The sequence below is a fragment of the Octopus bimaculoides genome, chromosome 7 (genome assembly GCF_001194135.2).
Source record: "Octopus bimaculoides isolate UCB-OBI-ISO-001 chromosome 7, ASM119413v2, whole genome shotgun sequence".
Taxonomy (NCBI): Eukaryota; Metazoa; Mollusca; class Cephalopoda; order Octopoda; family Octopodidae; genus Octopus; species Octopus bimaculoides.
Window position 1 is genome coordinate 14,223,735 of NC_068987.1, and position 12,500 is coordinate 14,236,234.

General features: G+C 35.7%; 1 protein-coding gene across 1 annotated transcript in view; it reads left to right on the forward strand.

The window, feature by feature from the left end:
- The window catches only part of LOC106871134 (1,4-alpha-glucan-branching enzyme), a 20,782-nt gene that overhangs the window by 6,867 nt on the left and 1,415 nt on the right, over positions 1–12,500 (forward strand). The window contains exons 3-13 of the mRNA XM_014917443.2: positions 576–695; positions 1,654–1,798; positions 2,296–2,386; positions 2,792–3,001; positions 3,398–3,513; positions 4,804–4,931; positions 5,163–5,261; positions 7,361–7,643; positions 8,922–9,103; positions 9,427–9,560; positions 11,983–12,100. Coding sequence (XP_014772929.1) covers positions 576–695; positions 1,654–1,798; positions 2,296–2,386; positions 2,792–3,001; positions 3,398–3,513; positions 4,804–4,931; positions 5,163–5,261; positions 7,361–7,643; positions 8,922–9,103; positions 9,427–9,560; positions 11,983–12,100 — 1,626 coding nt within the window. The remainder of the gene's footprint in view (positions 1–575; positions 696–1,653; positions 1,799–2,295; positions 2,387–2,791; positions 3,002–3,397; positions 3,514–4,803; positions 4,932–5,162; positions 5,262–7,360; positions 7,644–8,921; positions 9,104–9,426; positions 9,561–11,982; positions 12,101–12,500) is intronic.

Genomic DNA, 12,500 nt, shown 5'->3' on the forward strand with positions numbered 1-12,500 from the left:
TATTTATTGAATTTTTGCCTTCTAGTTTTTGAGTTCCTCTCTCCTTGTGTGGGAAGGCTTGTTGGGTTGACAAAAAAAAAATCTGTGGATGCCCGTCAGAAAATGGACTATACTTGTTTTGGAGTTAGTATGAGAGTGTCAAGTGGTGGTGGGGAGACAAACACAGACAGAAAAACACACACACACACACATGACAGGCTTCTTTCAGTTTCTGTCAACCAAATCCACTCACAAGACTTTGGTCTGCCTGAGGCTATAGTAAAAAAAACACTTGCCTAAGGTACCACGCAGAAGGATTGAACTTGGAACCATGTGGTTTGGGAAGCAAGCTTCTTACCACATCATCACACTTGCACCTCTACACAGCCACGCTTACACCTAGATTAATTATAAATTGTTTCTACAGCTGTTTCAACTCTATGAACCATCTGTAAAATTTCTGCTTTTTTACCATTCTAAAAATAGACGTATTATATAACAGAGTGTGTTTCAGATATTGTTAGATGTTATAGATTTGAAATTGTTCATCTGATTTTATTCTATCTTTTCTTACTCTTTTCTGTTTTTCCTTTCAGTTGGTCATTGAGAAAGAAAATGGCGACTTTGTTGACCGTCTCAGTCCTTGGGCAACTTATGTGGTCCGAGACAAACAGCTAGTATTTGACCAAGTTTTATGGAACCCTCCCACTCATGAGGTAAATCAAACTACAAACAATTTGCATATAGTACATCTACGTTTAGCTTATATTTGTCAGTGCAGCATATATGATAGCTTATTGTGTTGTTATTTGATTGTTGTGTGTGTTGTTATTTGAACTGAGAGAACAGGCTTATTTGAAGGAGAGAACACTTTAGTTTTGACAAACAAGCTCTCAAGTCCTAGTGACATTATAAAATGCTCCCAGTTCATACTGTAAAATGATTGATGACAAGAAGGTGACAAGTCATCTGATCCATGACAGCCTGGAAAAGTAGACATAAAATTAGGATGATATAATAAACTTTCGCATCTGGTATTAAATATTGTTGTGTTGTGACCCCCTTCGGTCATAATGACCATGAGATTGCACTTAGAAAGTTACCCTCCGAGGAACAAGACTGGACAAGGTTGTTTATGGAAAATCAGCAGTTGCCCATGCATACCAGCCCCCCCTCCACTCCACCAATGTTATCCAAGGGAAAGGCAAAGGCTGATACAGCTTGGCACCAGTGACGTCACAGCTCATTTATTAATGTGCAAGTGGCTGAGCACTCCACAGACATGTGTACCCTTAATGTAGTTCTTGTGGAGATTCAGTGTGACAAGGCTGGCCCCTTTGAAATACAGGTACAACAGAAACAGGAAGAAAGAGTGAGAGAAAGTTGTGGTGAAAGAATACAGCAGGGTTCACCACCACCCCCTATATACGGCACTTTTAATTCTGTAATGCAAAATGAAAAATTAAGCACATTGGAATAAAAAAAAATTCTATATATAGGTGCAGACGTAGCTGTGTAGTTTCAGATTCAGTGTTCTGTTCAGAAGGAATGTTGGCCTTCCCACCTCGCCAATGGGGTGACATCTGATTGTCTGATGAATACAATGATACAGTGATGTTAGTCTAACGAATGTAATTTCTTTCAGCTTACAAAGGCTTTTGTTTTTGTTTTTAGAAATACGCATTTAAGCATCCAAATCCTCCTAAACCAAACAGGCTCCGCATTTATGAGGCACATGTTGGCATTTCATCATGGGAAGGTAAAGTCGCAAGCTACAAGTGGTTCACCTATGAGATAATACCCAGAATTGTAAATCTTGGTAAGTTTTACAAACACGTGCATTGTCTACCTTAACCTCGCTTCATCCATTTATATATATATATTACAAAATAATAATCAGGTACTCAGATGTCTGGATGGTTGTATATTTACAGATTTTTATTCATATGTCACATGTTTTATAAATTAGCGCTTTCACCTAGTCTTGTAGGTTTATCAAATTTTGAGAGAAATTAGTCTTGTAGGTTTTTCAAATTTTTCAAAATTTATACCTTCACACTTTATATTATTGTATTAATTTTTACTGTCCTATTTATAATTTTGATTTTTAAATTAATATTTTTATGATGAATGTTTCTTTATATGATATATTATATATTATTAAAATTATTAAGATTTTAGATTAAAATCTTAGATAAATATTGATATGGTATATGCCCCACAGCATGGTTTTGGACGGGTTCTTGGTCGACTGAGTTGTAGAGTGGTGGTTCGTCTCTAAATTAGTTATATATTTGTGATTGGTTTTGCTTTCAGGTTATAATTCAATCCAATTAATGGCAGTCATGGAACATTCATATTATGCTTCCTTTGGTTACCAAGTAACAAGTTTCTTTGCTATCTCAAGGTTTGTACTCTTTCCATTTTCTTTTCTTTCTTAACCCTTTTGTTGCCATATTTCTGTTGAGATGCTCTGTCTGTATTTCTTTCAATTAATTTTAAATATAACAGTGGGACTGAATCCGGAACCATGTGGTTGGTAAGCAAGCTACTTACCACACAGCCACTCCTGCCTATGTTAAATAATAATGATGATCATGTTAATTGATTGTAATAATTTACTGATACTTTTTTTACTACTTCCAAAAGGATGCATGGCAAAGTTGATCTTAGTAGGATTTTAAATTCAGAACTTAAATGGAAGTAACTGAATACTGCAATGCTATAATATACTTTCGGGTTTTCTTTTTTTTTTTTTTTCCGCATTTCATGTTGAATTCTTTGAATATAAAACTTTAATTTCTTCACACAGTCGCTATGGCACACCAGAAGAACTAAAAGAGTTGATAGACGTAGCACATTTTCATGGATTGGCTGTGTACCTTGATATTGTTCACAGCCATGCATCAAAGAACACGGAAGATGGTCTAAACGGTTTTGATGGTACTGCGTCTTGCTACTTTCATGACAATGGTCGAGGTTACCATAGTCTTTGGGATTCTCGACTCTTCAATTATTCAGAGTAAGTATTTAAAGCTGATGGCTTCTTTCAAATTTTTACAAAAAAATTCTTCAAATTGGCCTTGAAGAATTTTTAGTCAAATGTATCAACCCAGTACTTCCTTTTTATAAGCCTGTTACTTATTCTATCAATCTCTTTAGCTGAACCACTAAGTTACAAGGATGTAAACACACCAGCACCGATTGTCAAGCGGTGGTGAGGGGACAAACACAAAGACACACACATACATATACATATATATATGACGTGCTTCTCTCAGTTTCCTTCTACCAAATCCACTCACAAGGTGTGTGTGTATATCTATATATATATATATATATATATATAATATACATATATATATATATATATAAAATGCTCACTTGGCTTTGTTAATGCTTACTTGCTTTTTTGTAGGTATGAAGTCCTGCGGTTTCTTATATCCAACTTAAGATGGTGGGTTGAAGAATATCACTTTGATGGTTTTCGTTTTGATGGTATCACATCAATGTTGTATCACACTCATGGAATAGGTTGGTACTCTGTGTTTAATGTTTCATTCCTCTGATTGAATGTTTATTTAATCTTTTTTCTTTGCATCATTGTCATCATTGTCATTGTCGTCATCATCATCATTATCAAGTCAGCGAGCTGGCAGAATAGTTAAATTGGGCAAAATGCTTTGCACCATTTCTTCTGGCTAGACATTCTGAGCACTGGGTCAAAGTAATCTTCTAGCCCGCTCCCACACAATTTCAGGCCTTGTACCTGTAATAGAAAGAATTATTGTTATTATCATTATTATTATTATTAACATCATGCCCAGAAGGAATGAGCAGCATGGCAAGGGAATTTCATCATATTTACACAAAACTGTTTGATTAAATATTCTTCTCTTTCCTTTTCTTTTTGCCAGTTGTAAAATTAATGATGTCATTCCATCATAGTGGGAACGCAGGTTGCCCACGTTCAAACTTTTGAATTTGAATTTCTATGTATCACTTTTCATTTTCAACTCAACAAAGACAGGCAAGCTATCGTAAACCAATAAAATATCTATTGCAATTGCATCGTGCTCTTTATATTCTCCATTTACCTTTGTGGGGAATTACATCAATCTTTTTAAAAATATTATTATTATTATTATTATTATTACTGCTGCTGGCAGAATCATTAGCATACTGGGCAACATGCTTAGCAGCTTTTTATCCATCTTTACATTCAGGGTTCAAATTCTGCCAAGGTCAACTTTACTTTTCATCTTTTCAAGTTCAATAAAATAAGTACCAGTTGAACATTGGGGTCAGTGTAATTGACTCATGTCCTCACCCAAACTTACTGGCCTTGTGCCAAAATTTGAAACCATTATTATTATTATTATTATTATTATTAAGTGATGAGCTTTCAAAATTCTTAGCTTGCCAGACAAAGTGCTTGATGGTATCTCATCTATCTTTACATTCTGAGTTCAAATTCTAATAAGATTGACTTTGCCTTTTATCTTTCTGGGGTCAATGAAATAAATATCAGTTGATCACTGGGGATCAATGTAATCGATTAGCTTCTCCCTCAAAATTCCTTATCTTGTGCTTAGAGTAGAAGGGATTATTATTATTATTTTTATTATTATTATTACCTCTGCCTTAGCGAAGGCAGGAGTATTATTTTCAGTCATGTTTGTTTATTTGCCAGTTCTCAGTCAAATCGTCCAACCCATGCTAGCATGGAAAGCAGACGTTAAACGATGATGATGATGATGATGATATATATATATAATATATATAAATATTTATATATTTTTCAAACTTCTATTTTTTTCTTAGGTCATGGATTTTCAGGTCACTACGATGAATATTTTGGTTTGAACACTGATACAGAATCTCTGAACTATTTAACCCTAGCCAATTATATACTCCACCAGACATATCCTTTTATGATCACCATTGCAGAGGTTTGTTACACTAATGTTTTAATCATACATATTTTAATCTTGGCGCTTCTGATTTGGCAGAGGTGAAATGATCCTCACATAGATGAAAACATAATGGATCATGAGTTCAAAATCCACTATTGACTGTAATTTGTTGTACTTCAAGGCAGAACACGTTGTTCTATAATTCTCTTTATTCTCAGTTTTTCTCATTCGTTTGTCTTATGTACTGTTAATTTTCTTTCCATCCAGGAAGTATCTGGAATGCCTGGTCTTTGCAGGCCTGTAGAAGAAGGCGGCAATGGTTTTGACTACAGATTAGCTATGGCTATACCAGACATGTGGATTAAGGTAAGATTAAGTAGAATATAAATAATATAGTCAGTCTATGTTGTATCAGCTATATTTACTTAATTATTTATTTCTTTATTGCCCACTGGGGTACTAAACATAAAGGGGACAGACAAAGGGATTAAGTCAATTTCATCAACCTCAGTGCATAACTAGTACTTATTTAATGGACCCTGAAAGGATGAAAGGTAAAGTTGATCTCGGCAGAATTTGAACTCAGAACGTAACAGCAGAAGAAATACTGCTAAGCATTTTGCCCAGCGTGCTAATGATTATGCCAGCTCATCACTCTATATTTACTTAATTATTGTTTCCCCATAATGGATTTTATGAACATTAATAGGATCAGTTATAGGTTTCCACTAGTTCGTTTCATTTCTGGTAGGAAGAGTACCAAAATATTATCTGTGCAACTTGGGTGGAATAAATACCACAAGGTATTACTGTTTCATGCACCAATTTATTGGTTTTTATTTCCAATACATAGAAACACACACACGCATGGGTGCGTGCACACACACACTCTCTCTGTCTCTGTCTCTCTTTCTCTCTCTCTGCCTATCAATCTATCTATCTGTGTGTCTGTGTTTTTGTCTCTCTCTCTTACATTCACACACATACACATGTTCACATATGTGCCCCTTTCTGAGATGACAGATAATTTGAATGAGATTAATCTGTTATTTTTAATTAGTCAGGTAATTATACATATATATAGAGAGAGGCCCCTTTTTCTAGCTTGCTTGCGTATTAATGGTTTCTTAAATATACAGTTAAGTTTTGTATGAAAAATGAACTGTTAATTAAATTGTGATAATTATTACTGCTGTTTAATTCTAGCTCTCTATGTTCTGGGTTGTTCAAATCACACTGAGGTCAACTTTGCCTTTCATCCCTCCAGGGTCGATAAAATAAAGTACCCATCAGTACTTGAGTAGTACTTAATTTTGTCAATCTTGAAAGGATAAAAGGCAAAGTTGACTTTGTAGGATTTGAGCTCAAAATGTGAAAAGTCAGAAAACTTATTGTAAGGTGCGCTAACCCACCTCTTTTGTTATGTAGTATAATAAAAATGTAATACAATAACACTAAGTATAGAATTATATTTACTGAGCTGTGAGAAACTGAGTTAGTTTTCATAGCTGACAAAGTAGAATGTTGCAGAAATCCATGTATGAAATGATCCAATGACATCACTCACAGCCCAAAATAAAATGTGTATTTACCAGTGGTGTCTCGTGTATAGGCACTGAGGTACTGCAGCACCCCCTATTTCCACTCGATATTAATAGATTAACATTCAATATAATGAGTCCGTTTTTCTTTAATTCTTTCTTTATACTTGTACATTATAATAATCCTTAAGCTTTATGTCAGTAGCCATCCCCTAGTTTATGAAAAAAATACAAAAATCCTCCTATAGGACTGTGTGCTTCACAGTTCCAGCGACGTGGTGTTTTGCTGTTGTGCACATGCTCATTTGTCTGCGATAGGAAGCTTTACACTAGGGAGAGAGAGTACTGCGTGAATAACAGTACCTACCCTAGTGTCCTGTGAAAGGTGGTGTTCTTTTTTGACTCTGTGTGTGTGTTGCGCTTGAAAATGTGTTTCTATTCTCGAATGTGATAAAGTGTAGAATTAGATTATTATCCTGCTTCCAGCTTCAGTGTTGCTGCGCCAGGATTTGAAAAATAGGACACATTTCCCCCCTTATTTTGTGATTTAGGGGGGATTTTTGAAAACAAGGGGAAATTCACAGCGGTGTTCAATGAACAAATTAAAACACACTACCCAGCAGTGGTTAAAACATGAACCGATCAAGTTTATGTATAAATTTTCTTTTTATTTGTTTGTTTCTTGTTACACAATATTAAAACAATGGCTAAAAATTTTCTGAAGCAGCACCCGCACTAATTTTATCTATGAGCTGCCACTGGTATTTACATAAGTCTAGGTGGAGAATTTTCTCTTAGGACTATTTCTGCAGTGATAGGTCTTGTCACATCCAATTACACTTGGACATGTTAAACATGACTTTACATGAATATATTATTTTCAATGCTGTTTTGTGTGACATCATTATTTTTTGCTTCTTTCAGCTCTTGAAAACACAAAGTGATGAAGATTGGAATATTGGTAGCATCATTCACAATCTCACAAATATGCGTTATGGAGAGAAAAACATAGCATATACAGAGAGTCATGATCAGGCACTGGTTGGAGACAAAACCATTGCTTTTTGGTTGATGGATAAAGAGATGTATACATCTATGTCTGTTATGTCTCCACCTAATCTGACCATTGACAGAGGCATTGCACTGCATAAGATGATCCGACTCATTACAATTGGGCTTGGCGGTCAAGGATATCTTAATTTCATGGGTAAGTTTACCTCCAGCATTTTTTTTTCCAGTTACTGAATTTGGTTACACCACTAATAGTTTATTGTTCATGAAATAGTTATCTTTGGTGTTAGTAAAGCTCTTTGACCAGGTCTTTCATTTCAGATATGATAAAATTCTGGTCAAGTTACCTGTCTATATCACCTATTTGTGAGACTCCCAAACACAAACTTCCCCTTAGGTTACTCATTGAAACATGTTATGGTTCTCTTTCGTTCTTTCTTTGTTTTCTCTTTCAGCATAGTCAAACTTAAAGTTTCAAAGTTTAGCAGCTGAACTGGTAAAAGCCCACAACATCATCTCCCAATTTTCCTAGGTCGTGTGGAGTGCAGTGACTAGAGGAGACGTGTACTATCCAGTTTGATGTCTAGCTTGTTTTATTAAGTATACTCCAGAAGTTTTGGTAATGATTTCCACCAGATTGATGTATATACTTACCATTTGATCTTTTTACACTTAGGAAGACCACCCCAACTGATTGGAGTGGGGTTAATAATCAACACACTACAACTCCTTACCCACAGACATGCTTTCTTTTTTCTCTGCTTTTTTTTTTTTTTTTTTTTTTTTTTTTGACTACTCTAAGACAGTCATGAGAGGTAATCATATCTACTACTCATGGCCGTTTGATCTCAATTTACATTCATTCAAGCACTGCTGTTGTCCCAGATGGTGTTATCTATCCTTTTCTTGTAACCCCTTTTGCCTTCACTCTCCCACCCACTAGTCCCCAAACATCAGCCCTCTGTGATTCTCTCCCGACTCATATTTTACCTATGGCTATTGTTTAAGAGGAATACTGGTTTCAAATTTTGGCTCCACACTATCAGTCAATTAAATCGATCCCACTACTCAACTGATATTTATTTTATAGACCCTGAAAGGATGAAAGGCAAAGAAGTCGACCTTGACAGAATTTGAACTCAGAGCACAAAACAGATTGTTGTGTGCTGACGATTCTATTAATCACAGACTAGTGTGAAAAAGACAATGACAGTAAGAAGAGTCAAATATTTCAACCAAAGAGATTTGAAGAGCAGAGTAAGTGAAATGGCTCACTTGGAAAACAAAACTGCTTGAACATTTTGCTCCCTAATTGAGTATAAGCTTTTTGATAGTTTACTATCCATACTGCAGTGCAGGTACATTTTAATAGAAGGTGATAAAGTTTAGCTGAAGAATTCTTATGTGTTTAGGTGAAAGTTTTGTTCGTATATTTCCAACATGTTTTTTTTTTTTTTTTTTTCAATTTTTGTAGGTAATGAATTTGGCCATCCAGAATGGTTAGACTTCCCCCGTGAAGGAAATTCTGAGAGTTACCATTATGCTAGGCGCCAGTGGAATTTAGTTGATAATGACTTGTTGAAATATAAATTTCTGAACAATTTTGATGCAGCAATGTTAAAACTTGAAGAAAAATACAGCTGGCTTAATGATTTTGTAAGTTCCAAGTTTGCTGAAGATTTCAGTATTTTCATTTTCATTTATTTTTAAACATAAAACTACAAAGCAGGAGTTCAATAATAATCATACAGTCAGTTGAGAACCAGACTGAGCGGGTTGTTTTGTAGGGTCCAAAAATGTTTGGTACATTAGTATTTTGAATTTAGATTTTGCCTTGGTTGACTCTACTTTTTATCATCTATCCAGAATTATGTGTTCCAGTTGATATGATCAACAGAATAGCCTGCTTGTGAAATTAATGTGCAAGTGTATGTATTTATTTATTTATTCTGAACCTAACATTTCTCTTTCCTTTGTAGAATTATATCAGCCTGAAGCATGAGACAGACAAAGTGATTGTGTTTGAAAGGACCGACAAACTGGTGTTTGTTTTCAACTTTCATTCTGCCAACAGCTATACCGATTATAAAATTGGTGTGAATAATCCTGGAAAGTATCCTTTTGTTTTCTGTATATACATTCTAATGGATCTCCCTTCTTTTGTCTAATTTTTGTTGACAGTTTGTCATTTCTATGATTTCTACATTTGATTTGTTTTCAGGAATAGCAAATTTTGTCAGGAGAGTTAATTGTTTGGCATATCATTATCATCATCATAATGCCCACTTCTCCATGCTAGCATGGGTCAGATGAAATTGGTTGAGGCAGATTTTCTATGGTTAGATGCCGTTCCTGTTATTAATGCCTATCTTTTTCCAAGTAAATTAACATTTCTCCATGACCAGACATGTCTAGGAAGATTGCAAACAAAGGATGCAGCTTACATGATAGTGATGCTTGTTTGCAACTCTCATGCATTAAGACACAGAGACAGTAACACACTCACATGTATGTATAAATATATATGATGGGCTTCTTTTCAGTTTCCATCTACCAAATCCACTTGTAAAGCTTTTGGTAAAGCTTTTGTTGATCTGGAGCTATAATAGAAGACACTTGCCCAAAATGTCATGCAATAAGACTGAACCCAAAACCATGTAGTTAGGAGGCAAATTTATTTCAGTACAGCAATGCTTACACCTATGTTAACGTAACTGAGCATTTTTTTGTTTATAACATCCCATATGTAGGCAATTTGTTCGTTTTGATATTTTACAGATTTAGAAATTTGTGCATTTGATCATTTCTTGTTGGTTAGAAATTTATCTGTCTGAGAACTCAAATATTTGGACAGTTTACAGTTTAAATCCCTTTGACATTTGGATCATTAGTACTTACTATGTTTGAATTGTTTAGTGAATGATGGAGGTATGAGACCAAACCGCTTGGAGGAACACAGGTCATTATAGTTTTTTTCTGACAAATTAATGGTTTCAATCAATTGCATGTTTTCTTTACAAATGAACAAATCACATTTCTAAATTGTCAGAAGAGCTGAAGATTGTCTTAGCATCATGCAGTGAGACTTTGTTAGTTGCTAACCTATTATCTATTTAAAACTGCATATGACTATGTGTGTCCACATAGATTATGTCTCCAGTCTGAAACCCCACTCTTGTCCTGAATATCAATCTACTGGAAGCTGTCCAAAGACATGCAACCAGAGGAATACCTTATGTCAGTTACATACCATATCTTGAATATCTTGCCTCTCTAAACATTGACCTTTAGGAAAGTGGTTATACACCATTAGGTGTACACCTGCTTTCCTATATTAAATTCGGAATAACAACGAAACGCAGAACTCTGAACTATCAACACAACAATATTTATTTATGGGTGAAATAGGCAGCCTTAAACTGGTTGCTGAGACGCCGGAATGTTGTTGTGAGCTGTCCCCAGAGTTGGATTGTTGGAGAGACAGCTTGGTACGACCACGCTCAATGAGAGAGCTCTGTAGGACCTGTGTTGCCTCTTCGCAGGCTGACGAGAAAAGAGAATTAAAAAAAGCGGGAACGCTTAGATGTTGAACTCCACGCATGCGTGGATAAAAACGCAGCAATGGCGACCGTACCTTGGCACCAAATGACGTCACTACAGACCTATTCAAGTTTTGATGTCAAGCAGCTGAACTGGTAGGAATCTACATGATTATCTCCCAACTTTCCAACAACTTCTGCCACCTTTTAGGATTCCAACATCTATCACTCATTGATATGTTTATAAAATCAAAATGCAGTTCATCACCCATGACTTTCAGAAACGTTTTTTCAAACTCAGAATTGTCAACATATGGAATAAACTATCTGTTTCAGTTATTAACTTTCAGGACACTACTCTTGTCAGTTGTTTGGCAACAGTCCTCTGAGATCAGTTAATGAATTTTTGTGATGTTTTCATTCATTTGGGAGGTTGACGGTGGCCCTGAATGAGGTTGGTCTTCAAGCAACAAGTTTCTATTCCTAAAATGCGAAAGTCACTCGTAAACTTGTTTTGCTCATGGCAGCATTCTTGTAGCATGACAACTGTTTTGGTCACTGGTTTTCCCAGCAGAAAACAGAATTTCATGGAAGCATACTGTTCCTTTGTTTCAGCCATCGCAAAAATCAACAACCAGGAGAGAAGAACTGCAGAATAAACATGCTCCACATAGCAGTACGACCTCAGCCGCCACTGCCGATGGACAAACTGATGCCTGAAGGCTGCATCAAGTGACTTCTAGTGACAGAAGCCCAGACTTCAATGGGCTTGTCCCACAGAGAACATCTCCAGTTAGAGTTGGGTACCCCCTTGTAAACCAGGCAAAATATTTTGGCTGGATACGGCTAGTTTAAATGCTAAAGGGTTAAAGCTCTTTTACCATTCACTTTTCTGTGTACTTCTACATATCGACCTAGCACCTTAATAAAAGCTATCAGTTTGTCTTTTGGCTTTTTTTTTTGTTTCTGTTCTTTTGTTCCTTAACAAGTTAACAGGTATCGAATTGCTCTTGACACAGATGTTGAGGAATTTGGGGGCCACAAGAGATTAGATCACAATACTGTATTCAGTACTTCTGAGGGAAGCCATCACAATCGAAAGTATCATTTATTTGTAAGTTATCAATGTTTGCAAATCCTACTTTTTCACCGCCTCTCTCTTTTCTCTTTTGATTCCTTCAGCATTTTTACTCCATTTATACAGCCCATTCTTCTTGTGTGAATGCCAACTTGCTACAAAACATTTTGAGCAAAACAGAAAAACAGCATGACAAACCCAGTTGAAAATCAGAATGGAAATTATTTTAAAATGGGAATAACATGAACAAAAAGCAACAAGATTGGGAAGTTGCTTCTATGCAGTTGCTCAAAATGCTAGAAATAGCAGCAATAACTCATCCAAATCATACCCTATCACTTTCATCATTGTTTTTAACATCCACTTTTCCATGCTTGCATATGTCAGATGTAATTTGTTGAGGCAGATTTTCAATGGCGGGTTGCCTTTCCTGTTG